This window comes from Oncorhynchus mykiss, chromosome 20, assembly GCF_013265735.2.
Source record: "Oncorhynchus mykiss isolate Arlee chromosome 20, USDA_OmykA_1.1, whole genome shotgun sequence".
NCBI lineage: Eukaryota > Metazoa > Chordata > Actinopteri > Salmoniformes > Salmonidae > Oncorhynchus > Oncorhynchus mykiss.
In genome coordinates, this window is record NC_048584.1 from 32,123,217 (window position 1) to 32,143,496 (window position 20,280).

At 42.1% G+C, this 20,280-nt stretch overlaps 1 protein-coding gene across 3 annotated transcripts; it reads left to right on the forward strand.

The window, feature by feature from the left end:
* Positions 1-769: 769 nt before the first annotated feature.
* Positions 770-20,248, forward strand: agpat4 (1-acylglycerol-3-phosphate O-acyltransferase 4 (lysophosphatidic acid acyltransferase, delta)). Of its 3 annotated transcripts, XM_021576414.2 has the most exons (10): positions 793-846; positions 1,262-1,307; positions 6,564-6,741; positions 13,266-13,435; positions 13,651-13,812; positions 14,149-14,302; positions 17,183-17,285; positions 17,502-17,577; positions 18,878-19,076; positions 19,632-20,248. In XM_021576414.2, the coding sequence occupies exons 3-10, from the start codon at positions 6,564-6,566 to the stop codon at positions 19,712-19,714; spliced, it is 1,125 nt and encodes a 374-aa protein (XP_021432089.1). In that variant the 5' UTR covers positions 793-846; positions 1,262-1,307; the 3' UTR covers positions 19,715-20,248. The 3 variants fall into 3 exon arrangements, with proteins under 3 accessions (XP_021432087.1, XP_021432088.1, XP_021432089.1); XM_021576412.2 differs by lacking the exon at positions 1,262-1,307 and having other exon boundaries at positions 770-846; XM_021576413.2 differs by lacking the exon at positions 1,262-1,307 and having other exon boundaries at positions 770-841.
* Positions 20,249-20,280: the final 32 nt, after the last annotated feature.

Below are 20,280 nucleotides of genomic sequence, written 5' to 3' on the forward strand. Positions count from 1 at the left end.
AGGTGTCAGGCCAGGGTGTCCTCAGTTGCAGTCTAAGTGCATCAGACCCTCCAGAAGGGTTAGTTGGAGCATGGCTAAGATCATAGTACACCACATGCAATGGGGGTATTGGATAATCAATAGTGTTGCTGTGGACACTGGATAATCTAACACACACCTGTTTAACCTCGCTGTGATACTGTAGACTTACTTATGTTACTTTTCTGAGTCAATTCAGGTAGCATTCAATGTCCTGTGTTTGTGTTAACCATGTCAGCCAGCGTTGTAAATAAAGAGATGTGCAGTGTCTGTGGATCCTTTCCCCTTTAATGCATTTGTCATGTCAGCCAGGCCCATCTTTTCAAAGAAACACAATTTATTTCAGTCTCTAGTTGAGAAAATGTAGGCGTCTATTGATTCAGTCCTTGTTTCGTTTTCACTTATTGTTACCTGGTAAATAACCAAGAACCATGGAAACCAGATGAACCCAATAATTTAGGTAGCCTAGTAAATGATGCACCCCTTTGGTATGTTCTATTGGGAACTGTCTGGGAGTCGTTTCCTGTTTACTACTCAAATATATTTTACTTAATAAGTCTAAAACGAAATGAACTGCAATACACTGGTCTGAAATATATTAGCATAACTAGGCTACACAGAACAAAAGCGGACCCATTGTAAATTGAGAGTATTTTTTGTATCCCAGTGCAACATGCCTAGCTCTGCCCACTGGGGCGTGGCTTACCGAGCACTCTTTGAAATGAGCGCTCGCAACGCCGTATTCCAACTGATCGAGTTATCTCACCACACCGGTAGTATCTGGGCCGCGTTATCGCCACAAAAGAACCAAAGCCTGGGACAAGTAAGGTAACACTTTTATTCATGTAATCTAAACGTCTGTTTTTTTTCACACTGTCTTATTATTAGGTTACTCCTGAATGTTCTTATTTTTTGTATACTACAAGTAGTATACATATAGTTCCTTGGTCTAGTTACCTAGTTTGTTAGATTTCAATCAATGAAAAAAGCTTTGTGATTTTGAACTATATTAACTTAGTGTTATCATAACCAAAAATAACCTGTTGGGGAGACTCAAATATGTTGGCTGTCGTTTTAAATTATATTTTTTTCTAAATAATTTTGCTCTTATGGAATGCCATTCATTGAACACTTCAGATAGAAACCAAGTGCTATTTGGAATCAGAAGATGTCATGAGATGCATTTGCTTAGAATGAGAATGAGAAACAATTTTCCTCTCCTGTCCTGACATTTCCTCAACAGCATAGCTGAGATTTGACAGGCTACTGTACACCAGCACTCCCCTGAGGTAAATTCCTCCATACTAGATTGTATTGTATTGTGGTGCAGTCAGGTAGGGCCAGCCAGGCCAGTCAGCTCTTGGTACACTGTAGTAGTTCCCATGGTGTAACCTAGCAGGGTGTGTCATCAGCATGGAATAATTATCAGATAGCCAGTCAGACAATGTGTACCTGCCAGCACAGTTGTCTGCCTAGAGTTGTGCCCAGTCCTGTTGGGAAGTTGGCTGGTGGAAGACAGTTAGATTAGAGTTGTTCCACCTCAAAGAGCACAAGAAATAGGATTTCAACACCCACTATCTCAGATAGTTCTGACGTTGTTTCTGTAGTTACTAACAGATACGATTAGCATTTCTGAAACTTTATTTTGTTGAAATATAATTTGATCTCTGAGAAATTAAGATATTTGATTGACACCCAAATTGGTCATTTTAATTTATCGTATTCAGATAATATTCAATAAATATAGTACTCAACATCCCATTTGAACCAAACTTCTTCCTACCAATGAGTAAGACATGAGGAATAAATAAAAAATGGTCAAAAGCCACCCACGGACCACCCACACCCCATGCCAATCCCACCCCAACAACCAGTATCAGTTCTCTATGTTTAACAAGTAGAATGAAGCTGTAGCTTTGAGTGTTGCTTCTCCATACTATGAAATGTATTCACTGTGTATTTGGTGGTGTTTCTTTCTCTCTCCTCTTCAGAGGAATTACTAATTGAAGTCGCTTGCATTATTTACCATAGAGTTGTGTGAAAGTACCAGTTTTTGACCACTAGAACAAGTCAAATCAAATTCTATTTGTCACACGCGGCGAATACAACATGGTTACTTAACCATTTTTTAAGTAAGAAAATATTTATGCAGCTGTTCCTGCAATACCACCACACTATTTTATCCATTTTGCTGTTGTCTTGTGTTTATTAAATAGATCACATTTCCCTTTGTAACTTTGGGTTGAAAACCAATAGATTTGGCTCATTATGAAAATAAATTGTGTGGTCATCTTCACAATACAAGCCAGTCCTTTATGAAAGCTGTTCAGTTAATAGGAGGTTCAACACCTGAGGAAGTGGAAACTCAGAACACATTAGATTGCTAACTTGAAATACAATACCCACTGCTAGTAGCCATGTATTCATCCAACTTTAAATGTAATGTCCTAAAACAGACTTTGACAGTAGACTACTACCCATGATACCTATAGGCCTATGCCCTCGCAATGGCCAATGCGCATTTTGCGCACGCAAAGCTCCATATCTCCAAGCCATAGCAAATATCTTGGTTGTAAAATAGTTGCTATTGAGTTGAATATTGAGAGTTGAGAAATCCAAATTATATCTAATAGAAAGCTGAGACCCTCCTCTCTAAGACCCGTTAAAAAAAACAAATGAACCATACAGTATATAGACAAAAACAATAAACAACTTAACATAGCATGCTAGCAGATACCCATAGACTTCCAGTCATTGTGCTAATACTAGCTAGCATTGGCTCAAGACTCTAACTTGCTTCTTTTTTTTCTTTTTTTACAACAAACCAAAAAGATACATGGACAAAAAAACATTAACAACTTAACATTACATACATTTCCACAAACATTAATGACATCACACATGCTCAGACCCACATGTTCCCACTGTATCCACACCCATTCTTTCTAATACTTGTAAGACTCTTCCCCATATGATTTCAAATTGTGTTATGTTGTTTTTGTCTGTAGAAATATTATTATTAGATTCAATATTTAAATAATAAAGAATATGATTATTCTATTCTCTTAAGTTTGGAGTATCATTTGGCTTCCAGTATTTAAGTAATAGCTTCTTCAATATAAGTGTTGAAAATAATATTGTCCAACCCTTTGTGTATCTCAATGCACCCCCATTAGCCATGTCTTGAAATATGCGGATAGACAGATTAAAAGTACATTTACATTGTACAACTTCTGACAGTCAGTTTTCTAACTCTGCCCATAACGTTTGGACTTTATAGCACTCCCAGAAGACATGAATTACTGAGTCATTGTTAGTTTTACAGTGAAGACATGACATTGCTGTTTTGCTGTAGACTTTGTGAATTTTGTCTCTTGTATATTACATTCTATTCATTAGTTTATACTGGATTAAGCATACATTTTTGTTAACTGTAATTGTGTGCGTTATGTTCTAACACTCCCTCCAGCTTGTGCCAATATCAGTTCCAAAGCTGTGTTTTTCGCACATTTGCATTTTGACACGTTATAGCCTACAATCAGAACACATTTTTCTCTTGAGTTCATGGGGGGAGAGGAGAGTGGCTCACTTAATCCAGCAGCAGGCTCAAGTAAGGCCACAGGGGCAGGGCAGACACTTTGATTACAGGAATCAGGAGGATAATGCACTTTACTCTTTGACCAAATCATGGTTTTCGGATCAATAGGAAGTTTTAAGTGAGGTGACAATTTAAAATATGCTCTTTCTACATTTTAATATACATGATCTTAGCTGTCTAACTGATGACAGACATGGAGCAGGTCTCTTTGCTGATGTCGCGTTTGACTTTGAATGTGAGTTTGTGTGACCTCAGCTCATCAGAAAACCAGGCTGGCCCATCTTGATAGGTGGCTGGTCGTTGCCCACTGTAACAGAGGAATTTGTATAACAGAGAAATTGCACAAGTAAGGTAACACAAAAAAATAAATAATGGGCTTCCGGACATGCCACCTTTTTTAATTATTTTACTTTTAGATAAAATTATATTTTTGTGTGTTAATTTCAAGCAGCCCACCCCCAAAAAAATGGTCCAGCCCATCAAGGCATTTTCCAGATGGCAAATCTGCCACTGGACCTTTATGGATTGTGGTGACAGGCCTACAAGTCTCCTTTTAGATCAGTACAGTCTTTCTTTCGTAGACCTCAATGACTTCTATTCAGCCAAGATGGAGGAAGGGAGAGAGATCAAGAAGTGGAATAAAAGGAGCTTTATTTTTCAACAGCCAGCTCTTTGGAGGGCAGTGAGCGTTTCACTGTGTCAGTCAGGGTCAGGATAACACAACTCTGCCAACTGTTGTGGAGCGAGGATGGGGTGACCTTTGCCCCATTAACCATCCAGTGACTAGCTTTTGTAATTCACCTTCTGAAATATTGAAGTTCAACTATTTGAAGTGGTCAGTGAGACTAAATACTGTGAATAAAATAAAATTACATTTGAACTTACTCAACTGGTTGTCTGGGTGGTTGGTTCTCCTACCACTGGGAATTTGAGACAACATATCCACAGGATATCATATCCACATTCATATCCACAGGATATCATATCCACATTCATATCCACATTCAACGCCGCGAAGTATTATTAAACAGACTTTTCAAAACTCTGGTAGTGCATTCAGATTTCTGTCACCTGAAGCATGCGCACATGATGTAAATACATGCAAGCTATGCATGCATAGTAGTTGAGCAAGGGTGATCTATAGTGTAACTTCCAGTCATCACTATCTCATTGATGTGTATCCTTGAGACTTGTCTGTCCAACCTGGTCTCAGAGCATTTAGTATTATTCTGTACGTAAATCCGAAACACTCCATTTATATGTTACGTTTTGTGGGGTATGTATTTAGTTGTTGGTTAGGGTTAAGTTTAGGAGTTAGGTTAAATGTTAGTCAGCTTGACAAAGGAGCTGATCGGGGACTATAGGAAACAGAGGGCTGAGTATGCCCCCATTCACATAGTTGAGATGGTTGAGAGATTGAAGTTCCAGGGTGTCTACATCACTTGTTTTATTTATTTTAATTTACCCTTTAATTAACTAGGCAAGTCGGTGAAGAACAAATTATTATTTACAATGACAGCCTACCCAGGCCAAGCCCTAATCCGGACAACGCTGGGCCAATTGTACGCCACCCAATCACGACTGGTTGTGATACAGCTTGGAATGGACACCTCTAGCACTGAGATGAAGTACCTTAGACCGTTGCACCACTCAGGAGGCCACTAAAGACCCATCATGGTCCAAACACACAGTCGTGAAGAGGGCACAACAACGCCTCTTCTCCCTCAGGAGGCTGAAACAAAAAGATTTGGCATGGGCCCTCAGATCCTCAAAATGTTCTACAGCTGCACCATTGAGAGCATCTTGACTGTCTGCACCATCGCTTGGTATGGCAATTGCTCGGCATCCGGACACAAGGTACTACAGAGGGTAGTAGTGCGTACAGCCCACTACATCACTGGGGCTGAGCTCCCAGTGATGCGAGCACGCATCAGCAACCACTGCTAATCACTGAAACCCTTTACAAACCCTTTACAAAGAGTTGCAGTCTGTTTTGGAATGGATGGCCAGTAATAAACTGGTCCTGAACATCTCTAAAACTAAGAGCATTCATTGTACTGTATTCAATCCCAAAGTTCAAGACCTCACCTGAATCTGGTAATGAATGGTGTGGCTGTTGAACAAGTTGAGGAGACTAAATGACTTGGCATTACCTAAGATTGTAAACTGTCATGGTCAAAACATATAGATTCAATGGTTGTAAAGATGGGGAGATGTCTGTCCATAATAAAGAGATGCTCTGCTTTTTTGACACCCCACTCCAAAAAGCAAGTTCTGCAGGTTCTAGCTTTGTCTTACCTTGATTATTGTCCAGTCTGGTGGTTGAGTGCTGCAAGGAAAGACCTAGTTAAGCTGCAGCTGGCCCAGAACAGAGAGACTGACTGCATCACTTCTTCTTTATAAGAAACATTAATGTGTGGAAAATGTCATTGTTTTCAAAGTCAACATACACACAGCTCTGACACACACACTTACCCCACCAGACATGCCACCAGATGTCTGTTCACAGTCCCCAAATCCAGAACAAATTCAAGAAAGCATACAGTATTATATAGAGCCATTATTGCATGGAACTCAGTTCCATCTCATATTGCTCAAGTGAACTGCAAACCTGGTTTCAAAAAACAAATAAAGCAACACCTCACGGCACAAGGCCTCTCCCCTATTTGACCTAGATAGTTTGTGTGTATGTATTGATATGTAGGCTACGTGGTGCCTTTAAAAAAAAATATATTTGATGGAGTTCTTTCCTTTAGCTGTTCTTGTCTATTAATGTTCTATATTATGTCATGTTTTGTGTGGAACCCAGTTAATGCAACAGTTAATGGGGATCCTAATAAAATACCAAATACCTCCGTTCCCCTCCCCTGAATGCATTCAGTTGTACAACTGACTAGGTATCCCCCTTTCCTCTTCCTTTCCCTTCCTCCCCACTTCTCTCCTCTAGATGGGTCTGGTACAGTGGTTGAAGGGACAGTTCTTGTGTCATCTGGTCATCTGCTATGGGTTCTTTGTCAGTGGTCTCCTGATCAACCTATTACAGATCTGCACTCTGCCCCTCTGGCCAATCAACAAGCAGCTGGCCAGGAGGATCAACTGTAAACTGGGATACTCCCTCACCAGCCGTGAGTAGGATCTATTCTACTGTTCTTTAATTCCACTGTTCTTTACTTCTACTGCAGGCCTTCTCTTGGCCTGAAATACAAACCGAATATCGCTCTCTTTCCCTATTGCTTCACTTCACTGATTTAAAGGGGCAATCTCAGGCTCAGACACGAGGTATGTGGCAAGAACCCAAGACAATCACAGATTATAAAGGGAAAGCCAGCCACGTTGCAGACACTGACGCCTCACTTCCGGACAAACTAAACACCTTTGCCCTCTTCGAGGAAAAAACGGAGCCGCGGAAGTGGGCCACCAGCTCTAACGAGGACAGTGAGCTCTCGTTCTCCGTGGCCGACGTAAGACATTTAAGCGTGTTAACCATTGCAAGGCTGCCGGCCCAGACGGCATCTCAAGCCGCGTTCTCAGAGCATGTGCAGACCAGCTGGCTGGGTTGTTTACGGATATATTCAATCTCTTCCTATCCCAGTCTGTCGTCCCCGCTTGCTTCAACATTTCCACCATTGTTCCTTTACTCAAGAGAGCAAAAGTAACTGAACTAAATGACTATCGCTCAGTAGCACTCACTTCTGTCATCATGAAGTGTTTTGACAGGCTAGTTAAGGATCATATCACCTCCATCTTATCTGGCACCCTGGACCACACTACAATTTGCATACCGCCCCAACAGATCCACGGATGTGCACTGTCCTATCCCTTCTGGACAAGAGGAATACCTACGTATGTAAGAATGCTGTTCATTGACTTCAGCTCAGCCTTCAACACCATAGTGCCCTCCAAGCTCATCAATAAGCTCGAGGCCCTGGATCTGAACCCCACCTTGTGCAACTGGGTCCTGGACTTCCTGACCGACCTACCCCAGGTGATGAAGTTTGGCAAAAACACACTGATCCTCAACACGTGGGCCCCACAAGGGTACGTGCTCAGCCCCCTTCTGTACACCCTGTTCATCCATGACTGCATGGCCATGCACATCCCCAACTCCATCATCAAGTTTGCTGACAAAACAAAAGTGGTAGGTCTGATTACCAACAACAAGACCGCCTACAGGGAGGAGGTGAGGGCCCTGGCGGAGTGGTGCCAGGAAAACAACCTCTCCCTCAACGCCAACAAAACAAAGGAGCTGATCGTTGACTTCAGGAGGCAGCAGGGGGATTACGTCGCCATCCACATTGACGGGGAGAGGGTGAAATGCTTCAAGTTCCTCTGTGTGCACATCACTGACAACCTGAAATGGTCCATCCACACAGTGTGGTGAGAAGGCGCAACAGCGCCTCTTCAACCTCAGCAGGGTGAAGAAATTTAGCTTAGCCCCCCAAGCCACAGGCTTTTCACCCCGCTACCATCTAGAAGGCAGAGACCATACATGTGTATCAAAGCAGGGACAGAGAGTCTATCTCCAGGCCATCAGACTGTAAAATAGTCACCTCTAGCCGACCTCCGCCCAGTACCCTGCCCTCAACTTAGTCACTGTTCCTAGCTGGCTACCACCCAATACAATACCCTGCACCTTAGAGACTGCTGCCCTATGTACTCATTAAACACTGATTTAATAATGGGGTGGTATGAGCCATAAATTCTGATACCACAGGTATGACAAAATGTTTAGTTTTGCTGCTCTAATTATGTTGGTAACCAGTTCTTGTTTTGATGTCTCCACTATTATTGCAGACTGATGAGAGAAAAATAAATTACCTGGACTGATGCATTACACACAGACTTATACACAAAGCCCACAGACCACAATACCTTGCTATGTGCGGATAGTATGCATCCTCTTCCCATCAAGAATGGTCTACCATATAGCCAGTTATGCAGGGTTAAATTAATCTGTGGCCACCAGACAGATTTTGACATCAATGCTAAAAACAAAAAGATAAATTGAAAATGAGAGGCTACAAGGACAAAACTCTTGATGCTGCAATGATGAAAATATCTCAAAACCCCAAGAGAGGAATTACTAAAAACTCAACCAAAGAAGAAAAACAACGCAACCGTCTTTTGCACCAAGTACACCAAGAGTTCAGAGAAAATGAAAGCAACCCTGAAAAAGCACTGGCATATTTTGCAATGAGACAAAAAAATTGCACACCTCTTCATGGATCCCCACTGGTGGTCTATAGGTGTGGTTGCTATATTGGAGATCGCTTGGTGAGATCTGACCTGCCCCCTGAGCCCACTCAGACACTCAAATCAAATCAAACTTTATTTGTCACATACTTACTGTGAAATGCTTACTTTACAAGCCCTTAACCAAAAGTGCAGTTCAAGAAGAGTTAAGAAAATATTTACCAAATAAACTAAAGTAAAAAATAATAAAAAGTAACACAATAACATAACAATAACGAGGCTATATACCGAGTCAGTGTGCGTGGGTACAGGTTAGAGATCATTTGTACATGTAGGTAGGTAGGGGTGAAGTGACTATGCATAGATAATAAACAGCGAGTAGCAGGGGTCAATGTAATAGTCCGGTGGCCATTTTATTATTAGCAGTATTATGGCTTGGGGGTAGAATTTGTTGTGGAGCCTTTTAGTCTTCGACTTGGCACTTGCCATAGCAGAGAAAACGGTCTATGTCTTGGGTGACTAGAGTCGCTGACAATTGTATGGGCTTTCCTCTGACACCGCCTATTATGTAGGTCCTGGATTGCAGGAAGCTTGGCCCCAGTGATATACTGGGCTGTATGTACTACCCTCTATAGTGCCATACAAACCGGTCAGGATGCTCTGGATGGTGCAGCTATAGAACTTTTGGTGGATCTGGGGACCCATGCCAAATCCTTTAAGTCTCCTGAGGGGGGAAAAGGTTTAGTTGTGCCCTCTTCACGACTGTCTTGGTGTGTTTGGACCATGATAGATCGTTGGTGACGTGGACACCACGGAACATGAAACTTTCAACCTGCTCCACTACAGCCTCGTTGATGTTTCCTGTAGTCCCCAATCAGCTCCTTTGTCTTGCTCACGTTGAGGGAGAGGTTGTTGTCCTGGCACCAAACTGTCAGTTCTCTGACCTCCTCCTTATAGGCTGTCTCATCGTTGTCGGTGATTATGCCTACCACTGTTAAGCAAACATCATTAAGCAAACTTAATGATGGTGTTGGAGTCGTGTTTGGCCACACAGTCGTGGGTGAACAGGGAATACAGGAGTGGATTACGTACACACCCCTGAGGGGCCCCAGTGTTGAGGATCAGCATGGTAGACGTGTTGTTGCCTATCCTTACCTCCTGGGGGCCGTCCATCATGAAGTCCAGGATCCAGTTGCAGAGGGAGATGTTCAGTCCCATGGTCCTTAACTTAGTGATGATCTTTGTAGGCACTATGGTATTGAACGCTGAGCTGTAATCAATGAACAGCATTCTCACATACAGTGCCTTGCGAAAGTATTCGGCCCCCTTGAACTTTGCGACCTTTTGCCACATTTCAGGCTTCAAACATAAAGATATAAAACTGTATTTTTTGTGAAGAATCAATAGCCGATCATAGCCGATCATTAAAGAGTATCTCTACCGCTCCTGCTGTCTCTAGAGAGTTGAAAACAGCAGGTCTGGGACAGGTAGAACGTCCGGGGAACAGGTCAGGGTTTCATTGCCACAGGCAGAACAGTTGAAACTGGAACAGCAGCATGGCCAGGTGGACTGGGGACAGCAAGGAGTCATCATGCAAGGTAGTCCTGAGGCATGGTCCTAGGGCCAAGGTCCTCCAAGAGAGAGAAAGAAAGAAAGAGAGAATTAGAGAGCATACTTAAATTCACACAGGACACCGGATAAGACAGGAGAAGTACTCCAATTATAACAGGCTGACCCTAGCCCCCCGACACATAAACTACTGCAGCTTAAATACTGCTTGGCTGAGACAGAAGGGGTCAGGAGACACTGTGGCTCCATCCGATGATTCCCCCGGACAGGGCCAAACAGGCAGGCTATAACCCCACCCACTTTGCCAAAGCACAGCCCCCACACCACTAGAGGGATATCTTCAACCACCAACTTACCAACCCGAGACAAGGCCGAGTATAGCCCACAAAGATCTCCGCCACGGCACAACCCAAGGGGGTGCGCCAACCCAGACAGGAAGATCACGTCAGTGACTCAACCCACTCAAGTGACCCACCCCTCCTAGGGACGGCATGGAAGAGCACCAGTAAGCCAGTGACTCAGCCCCTGTAATAGGGTTAGAGGCAGAGAATCCCAGTGGAGAGAGGGGAACCGGCCAGGCAGAGACAGCAAGGACAGTTCGTTGCTCCAGAGCCTTTCCATTCACCTTCACACTCCTGGGCCAGACTACACTCAATCATATGACCTACTGAAGAGATGAGTCTTCAGTAAAGACTTAAAGGTTGAGACCGAGTCTGCGTCTCTCACATGGGTAGGCAGACCATTCCATACAAATTGTGTTTTATAGGAGAAAGCCTTGCCTCCAGCTGTTTGCTTAGAAATTCTAGGGATAATTAGGAGGCCTGCGTCTTGTGACCGTAGCGTACGTGTAGGCATGTATGGCAGGACCAAATCGTAAAGATGGGTAGGAGCAAGCCCATGTAATGCTTTGTAGGTTAGCAGTAAAACCTTGAAATCAGCCCTTGCCTTAACAGGAAGCCAGGAGTAATATGATCACATTTTTTGTTTCTAGTCAGGATTCTAGCAGCCGTATTTAGCACTAACTGAAGTTTATTTAGTGCTTTATCCGTAATGCCGGAAAGTAGAGCATTGCAGTAGTCTAACCTAGAAGTAACAAAAGCATGGATACATTTTTCTGCATCATTTTTGGACAAAGTTTCTGATTTTTGCAATGTTACGTAGATGGAAAAAGCTGTCCTTGAAACAGTCTTGATATGTTCGTCAAAAGAGAGATCAGGGTCCAGAGTAACGCCGAGGTCCTTCACAGTTTTATTTGAGACGACTGTACAACCATCAAGATTAATTGTCAGGTTCAACAGAAGATCTCTTTGTTTCTTGGGACCTAGAACAAGCATCTCTGTTGACATTGAGATCCTGCTACTACAAAGGGAGGCTTACTGAATATCTTGTCTAAAAACATTGACCCCTATTGGTAGAATATTCACTGATCTCAGGCCACAGTTATCTCTTTGAATAGGTCTTATAAATGGTTATATTCTTTCTACAGTTTATCAGCATACTCCCAAAATGTTCCCCCAGTTGATGATGCTTATTATGCATTATGGTTGAACCAAAAGATCACATCTAACAATTGTTTTTTAATGAAATAGGAAACTTAAATATAAAATGTGAAACTGTATTAAACAATAATGTATAGGGCCTCCCGGGTGGCGCAGTGGTTAAGGGCGCTGTACTGCAGCGCCAGCTGTGCCACCAGAGACTCTGGGTTCGCGCCCAGGCTGTCGTAACCGGCTGCGACCGGGAGGTCCGTGGGGCGACGCACAATTGGCCTAGCGTCGTCCGGGTTAGGGAGGGTTTGGCCGGTAGGGATATCCTTGTCTCACCGCGCACCAGTGACCCCTGTGGCGGGCTTGGCACAGTCCACGCTAACCAAGGTTGCCAGGTGCACGGTGTTTCCTCCGACACATTGGTGCGGCTGGCTTCAGCGTTGGATGTGTGCTGTGTTAAGAAGCAGTGCGGCTTGGTTGGGTTGTGTATCGGAGGACGCATGCCTTTCAACCTTCGTCTCTCCCGAGACCGTACGGGAGTTGTAGCGATGAGACAAGATAGTAGCTACTAAAAAACAATTGGAAACCACAAAATTAGGGAGAAAAAGCGGTAAAAAAAAAAAAATAATAATCTATGTTGATGCTAATATTATTTGCAGAAATTCAATTATGTGTCTATGTATATGTATATGATATCACACATAATTGCATTTCTGTAAATAATACAACATAGATCAACATAGATTATTCATTTTTTTTTTTTACTACTATCTTGTCTCATCGCTACAACTCCCGTACGGGCTCGGGAGAGACGAAGGTTGAAAGGCATGACAAACTGTTTTTTTTTTAACAGTTTCACTCAATTAATTCTAATTCCCTTAATAATTATGACACACCCCTCACTATTGTCACTATTTGTCTACACAATCTGGTTCAAGCATTCATATGTGTACGCCACCAATAAAATTGGATTTCATCTGCAGTTCAAACAAAAACAAAGTGGTTTTGTTTTGGTAAAAAGCTGAGGGATGGCAGTTCATGACCATCCATGAAATCAAAATTATAGTTTCAACCATCTTTTGAGGATATACTGTTTGTTTCCAATTGCATTGTTTACAGAGTAAAAAAAAAGTGTATATTTTGGATTTTGGTGGGGATCGACAGTTGAACTAAGCTCGAGGTACTTATGTTATATTCTTCAAGAATCAATGGGTATGTATCACCCATTTAAAAGTTTAAAAAAATTGTACCAATTGCATATTGCCCTTTTAAGTGCACTGATGCTGCAGGAGGGCTATGCCCTCTAACATTGTGCATTAACTGCAATGCAAAGTCACTGTACCTGCTGACAATGGTATATTATTTACACTTTTCTCTGTTATGCTACGCGTATTCCTCAGAATCTGTGGCTCTCTTAGAGTGGTGGTCTGGCACTGAAGTCACGCTCTACACAGACCCAGAGAACTACCAACTCTACGGTAAAGAGAATGCCATCGTCGTCCTCAACCACAACTTTGAAATAGACTTTCTGTGTGGCTGGACCTTCTGTGAACGATTCGGGGTCCTTGGGGTAAGAGAACAGGGCACTTTCTCGATTAATCGATCTCAGATTCCTTGCATTCTCTCTCCTTGCCTCCTTCTCTCCTTGGACCTTCTCATCCAATACTGTTGAGGAGGAGGTGAGGAAGGTGGGAAGCAAGGAATTGCTTGAGAAAAGACCCAGATTTTCTGAAGTTCTTTGATGCCCTCTGTACTCAAACACATTGACAATCTTTCCCTTTCCAGGCCTCCAAATGTTTAGCCAAGAAAGAGTTGTCATACCTGCCTGTGATTGGCTGGATGTGGTACTTCCTGGAGATGGTGTTTATTAAGAGGAAGTGGGAGGAAGATAAGAGCAACTTTGTCCAGAGTCTTCAGAACCTACGGGATTACCCTGAGAACTTCTGGGTGAGCCATCAATCAACCAACCAACTAGTAAAGTAATTAATCAATCAGTAATGACACTTAATAGTCCAAAGTTGATTAAGACATGTATAGTTCATGAGAGGATGTGATGTCTTTTTAAATTCCTTATTCCAGCTTTCTTCACAACTAACATGAGTATGCAGTTTGGTTGTTCTAAAAGATTGCATTGATTGACACAATCAATAGTATGTCACGAGTCTAGGAAGGATAATAATGTGAGAATATAATGATACTCACCTTGTAAACATGAGCATGCAGGTTCGTTGGTAAATCTAAACACAGTTTTGATGCTACAGTGAATCTCTAATTGTGTGCCAGTTCTTGCTCCACTGTGAGGGAACACGCTTCACAGAGGAGAAGCATCGGGTCAGTATGGAGGTGGCAGAGAAGAAAAGCCTGCCCAAACTCAAACACCACCTCCTGCCCAGGACCAAGGGTTTCTGGGTAGCCGTCCAGAACCTCAGGGGGACAGGTGCGGAACCCTGTAGAGCTCCAGAATGACCAAACGCTACACGTCAAACTCATGAGCAGAGTTGGGGAGTGACTAATTACATGTAATCTGATTACATAAAAACTGTAATCAGTTAGGGTTCCAACAAAACATTTTGTAATCAGATACTTAAAAAAACTACTTCTTGGATTACTGTTAAAATCCGAAAGGATGTTAGTGAAAAAATGAATTGACAACTTTCTGTTTTCTCAATGATATTCAATTCAGCATTTAAAAAAGGTGCAAGTTTAAGTTTGTTCCACCTGAGTGAGTCTGACCACAAGTCAGAGACCACTATGATGACACACCAAAAGTGTTTGGTGGATCCTTTTTGTCTTCTTTGAATGGAAAGTAATCCAAAAGTAACTGAAAGTAATCAGATTGTTACTGATTGCAATTTTGGACAGGTAACTAACTATCTGTAACGGATTAAATTTAGAAAGTAACACTACAGCGGATTATTAGGGCCAAGTGAAGAGAAAAAATAAATAAGTGATGGGTGGTGGTACTGGTTTGCACAGATAGAACTTTAAAAACTTGAAATACTTTCACAATAACGTTTAAATACATTTTCGGGAATATTCAAAATACAATTTTGTCAATATTTTAATTAGAAAGTAGCAATATTTTGAGAATAAGGGGCAATATTTAGAGAATAAAGCTGCAGTTGTATATGGTTATTAATTGCATGTCTTCCTGGCTCCCTGTTGCTGTGCGCACCACCGTTGAAATGCCTGAGATGACTGGTGAAACTACACTTTAAAATTGGCTTTAGTAACAAGGAAATCCTTGCTCTTTTAGAACATAATAACCACATTATTATAAGTATTAGAACCTGGAAGAGGTTGTGCCATGGTGGCGTGCACAGCAACAGGGAGCAAGGCAGACATGCAGTTAACCAAATCCCCTACTATAATCCCCTACTATAATATACAGTCGTGGCCAAAAGTTTTGAGAATGACACAAATATTAATTTTCACAAAGTCTGCTGCCTCAGTTTGTATGATGGCAATTTGCATATACTCCAGAATGTTATGAAGAGTGATCAGATGAATTGCAAAGTCCCTCTTTGCCATGCAAATTAACTGAATCACCCCAAAACATTTCCACTGCATTTCAGCCCTGCCACAAAAAGACCAGCTGACATGTCAGTGATTTTCTCGTTAACACAGGTGTGAGTGTTGATGAGTACAAGGCTGGAGATCACTCTGTCATGCTGATTGAGTTCGGATAACAGACTGGAAGCTTCAAAAGGAGGGTGGTGCTTGGAATCATTGTTCTTCCTCTGTCAACCATGGTTACCCCCAAGGAAAAACATGCCGTCATCATTGCTTTGCACAAAAAGGGCTTCACAGCCAAGGATATTGCTGCCAGTAGGCTTCAGGGCGCCCAAGAAAGTCTAGCAAGCTCCAGGACCGTGTCCTCAAGTTGATTCAACTGTGGGATCGGGGCATCACCAGTACAGAGCTTGCTCAGGAATGGCAGCAGGCAGGTGTGAGTGCATCTGCACACACAGTGAGGCAAATACTTTTGGAGGATGGCCTGGTGCCAAGAAGGGCATCAAAGAAGCCACTTCTCTCCAGGAAAAACCTCAGGGACAGACTGATATTCTGCAAAAGGTACAGGGATTGGACTGCTGAGGACTGGGGTAAAGTCATTTTCTCTGAATCCCCTTTCCGATTGTTTGGGGCATTTGGAAAAAAGTTTGTCCGGAGAAGACAAGGTGAGCGCTACCATCAGTCCTGTGTCATGCCAACAGTAAAGCATCCTGAGACCATTCATGTGTGGGGTTGCTTCTCAGCCAAGGGAGTGGGCTCACTCACAATTTTGCCTAAGAACACAGCCATGAATAGAGAACGGTACCAACACATCCTCCGAAAGCAACTTCTCCCAACCATCCAGGAACATTTTGGCGACGAACAATGCCTTCTCCAGCATGATGGAGCACATTGCCATAAGGCAAAAGTGATAACTAAGTGGCTCGGGGAAAAAAACATCGATATTTTGGGTCCATGGCCAGGAAACTCCCCAGAACTTAATCCCAGCATGCCAGGGCGGAATGCAGAGGTCTTGAAAAAGAAGGGTCAACACTGCAAATATTGACTCTTTGCATCAACTTCATGTAATTGTCAATAAAAGCCTTTGACACTTATGAAATGCTTGTAATTATACTTCAGTATTCCATAGTAACATCGGACAAACATATCTAAAGACACTGAAGCAGCAAACTTTGTGGAAATTAATATTTGTGTCACTCTCAAAACTTTTGGCACGACTGTACTACTATAATCTACTACTATAATCTTGAAATATAACTGCAATATTATATCTTATATCTGGAAATATAACTGCAATATTATTAACTTTATTTTAAAAAATTGGCTTTATTCTTTAAATATTGCCAATTTATTCTCAAATGATCGCCGCTTTATTCTCGAAATATTGCTACTTAAGTACTATCCGTGCAATTACCACCACAAGCAAAAAAAATGATCTTCACTTGGCCCTAATATGGGGGCGGCAGGTAGTCTACTGGTTAAGAGAGTTGGACCAGTAACCGAAAGGTTGCTGGTTCGAATCCCAGATCCAGAAAGGTGTGAACATCTGATGTTCTGCCCTTGAACAAGGCAGTTAACCTGCAGCAACAACTGACCCCCGGGTGCCGATAATGTGGACATTGATTATGGCAGCACCCCGCACCTCTCTGATTCAGAGACACATTTCGGTTGAATGCATTGTTGTACAACTGACTAGGTTAATACTCTTCCGTACAACCCTGCTCAGGAGTGAATATCTAAGTATTATTTGTTTATATTTTTTTGTATATTTAAAAAAATATTTTTTCTCTGTTACCCCTTTTAGTTGCTGCTGTGTACTGTTGTACATTAAATTTCAGAAACAACGAAACTCCAACCTTGTGGGGGGTTCTCAATGGGGAAAAGTATCATCCAGATTTATATGTAAGGTATGGATAATATGAATTCCTTTTAAACCTGCAATTTCTATCGCAAGTTGGGCAAGTGCTATGAGTGGGACCTGAAGGGCCAATGGTTAGAGGCATAACTCACTGATCTCAAAGCCCACATATTGTCTTATTGGACTGTTTGTTTTTACTGGACCATAAAGTTATTTTGAATTGGACAGCTAAAAGAAATGTTTCCTTCTACATTTCTGTCTCAAGGAGAATCCCACTGGAGTCCATTCCAGAGGATGAGGCTGAGTGTTCTGCCTGGCTTCATAAACTCTACCAGGAGAAGGTGGTGTTCTTATTGGGGAGAGGGATTACAATTCACTAACTATTGGTACAAGGTGCAGTTTGCATCTATTTGTTCATTAAGGGATACAACACAAAGGACAAAGTTAAACTCTCTTAATTTATACTTTATCTTCATGTCAGTACCTACTCTTCACCCTTAAATTATAACTTTGTTCTGTCGCCAATGTTTAATTCGAACATTACACCAAGCACTTTCTTCGATCACTTGCATAATCCGACCCGTATGTACATTAACTGATGAAAAATGGCCCTGTGGCCCCTGTTAGATTCATTTTGATTTGATATATTTGATTATTATAGTGTCATGCGTCTTTAACGATGCCCAGCCCAAATGGATAAGATTAGATGGTGCTTTGTCTGTTAGTCACAGATGTGTACTACGTACAGACATTCCCACTCCTGTTGAGCAGTTAGCAGGTGGAACTGAGTGAGTTTCCAATACTACAGTACATTGTACAGGGAATTGTCACCCTTTTACACAGGCAACCCAATTATGGGCAAATGATCTGACTTGTCAAAAGATCAGAATTGGGCTGACTTTGTAAACGCAGCTATAGTCATTCACAGTACTCATGCTTTGAACAGGTTGCCACTGCAGTCGTCTGCATTGAATGATTGTGGTCATTCTATAAGAAGTTCCTATTAAACAAGACTATTGGAACTAAGACAGTTTATGTCCTGGTTCTAGTGTGAGTAGGTAGTCAACCTTTATGGATAGTGGTGACAGGCCTACATGTCTCCTTTTGGATCAGTAGTCGTTCCTTTGTAGACCTCAAAGACTTCTATTCATCTAGGAAGGAGGGAGAGATGAAGTGGAATGAAAGGGTTGCTTTATTTTTGAGCAGCCTGCTCTTTGGAGGACAGCAAGCACCAAGGACAAAGCTGAAACTCTCACTTACAATATCTTAATGTCAGTACCTACTCTTCACCCTTACGTTGTTGTTCTGTCCCCAATGTTTAATTCACAAACATTGCACCACACACTTTCATCAATCACTTGCACAATCTGACCCGTTTGTACAGTAACTGATGTAAAATTGCCCTGGTTAGATGAAATTAGATTAGATAGTACTTCATAATACTTAATTGCACTGTTAGAGATCCACTACAAAAATACATATATATATATATATATATATATACACACACAAGATCAGAGACCTACAGTTCATAAAACACACCCCTCCCGTGGCACTTTTTTTTATGGTCATGGCTGTGAAGCCAGTTGTCTATGCTCCTGTTTGTAAGATAATTGATGTGGTCATGTATTGTTATTCCAGGACAAGTTCCAGGAGGACTACAGCCAGACAGGGTGTTTCCCAGGCCCCAAAGTTACCCCACCATGCAGGCCCTGGGCCCTGATCAACTGGCTGGGCTGGACCTGCCTTCTCCTATACCCCCTCTGCCTCCTCCTGGTTCAGCTGGTCAACTCTGGGTCTCTTCTCACCATCATGGCCACAGTGGCTTTCTGCGCTGCAGGTGGGTGTTATTGGAATATTTGATCAACTAGTGGCCCCCCGAGACAAATGTGTTGCAAAAGTCACCAACCAGGATAACTTTGGCGATAAGGGTCTCGATTCAATCCGTGCCATGAAAGATCTGCGTTGTAGTGTGATTGACATTTTAAAAGGTAATTTACAGTTGGACCATTATGTGGTGTTTACCTTGAATGCAGTCACATTGCCTTTAAATTGCACTACAATAGATGTTCCGTGTTACAGATGGGATTGATCCCAAGGTGTACTTATTTGTACCTTCGCCCTAAACTTTGCTATTAACCATCTAATCTTTGTCCAAATATTTGAAAGGCAGCATCCAAGTCTGATACTGATCAAGAGCTTGTTCCTTACTCTTGGAAAGTAGTACATTTATAATATTGCATGCCTTGTCATGAGCATGTCTGTAAATGCTTTGGTACTAGCCCTTATCTCACGAATAATTCCATTGACAAACATCTACACTGGATGCTGTAACCACAAAGATGTCATATGGCCCTCAGCATACAGTATGTTCAAGTCACTTCTCTATTCTCAGTGTCATTTGGTGTGCGCTGGATGATTGGACAGACGGAGATTAAGAGAAGCTCCAGCTACGGGGTCCCACTGAACAACAAATGAGGGGATGACCTTTTTAAAACTTCAATTTACAATTGCAAGATTTCTTGCCAGCACCAGAGCGTCACTCACATTACTAATCTGAGAACTACAGCACAGTTCACCTCAAACAGTTAAGAATTCATCCCAAGAAATACTTGGTGACTCGTCAGGGAAAGCATTCAAGTCAATTCAAGCTGGACGGTTGACTGGTGCCGAAGTCTTTTGAGGACACACCTGTCTGCTAATGGCAGTCTCCTGTGGCCGTCTTCATCTCGTCGATACATGGGAATGTACTGAACCTATACAAAGCACAGATACGTCCAGGGCATGCATCCAGCATCTTTGTTGTTCAAGATGACTAAAATTGGCACTGTTGTGACTTTGTTAAAAGCACTTTTATTAGTTGTCATTTGATATGAATGGACTCAATTGACAATGTTTATTTGCAATAAAATAAAGACCAAAGAACGAAAGCTGTAAAACGCACCAGAGACCACTTTAGATTGATGCAGTGTATGTGCAATCCATTCTATTATAAAGATCCTGTTATCATTACAATGCCATGTTTGATTAATCTAACCTTAGGT

What these genes read in the sequence shown, in the direction of transcription:
- agpat4 (XM_021576412.2), top strand. Translation starts at nt 6,564, where the DNA reads ATGGGTCTGGTACAGTGGTTGAAGGGACAGTTCTTGTGTCATCTGGTC. An exon ending in ATTACCCTGAGAACTTCTGG is followed by an intron (nt 13,813 to 14,148) that starts GTGAGCCATCAA and finishes ATTGTGTGCCAG; the next exon opens with TTCTTGCTCCACTGTGAGGG. An exon ending in AGTGGCTTTCTGCGCTGCAG is followed by an intron (nt 19,077 to 19,631) that starts GTGGGTGTTATT and finishes CTCTATTCTCAG; the next exon opens with TGTCATTTGGTGTGCGCTGG.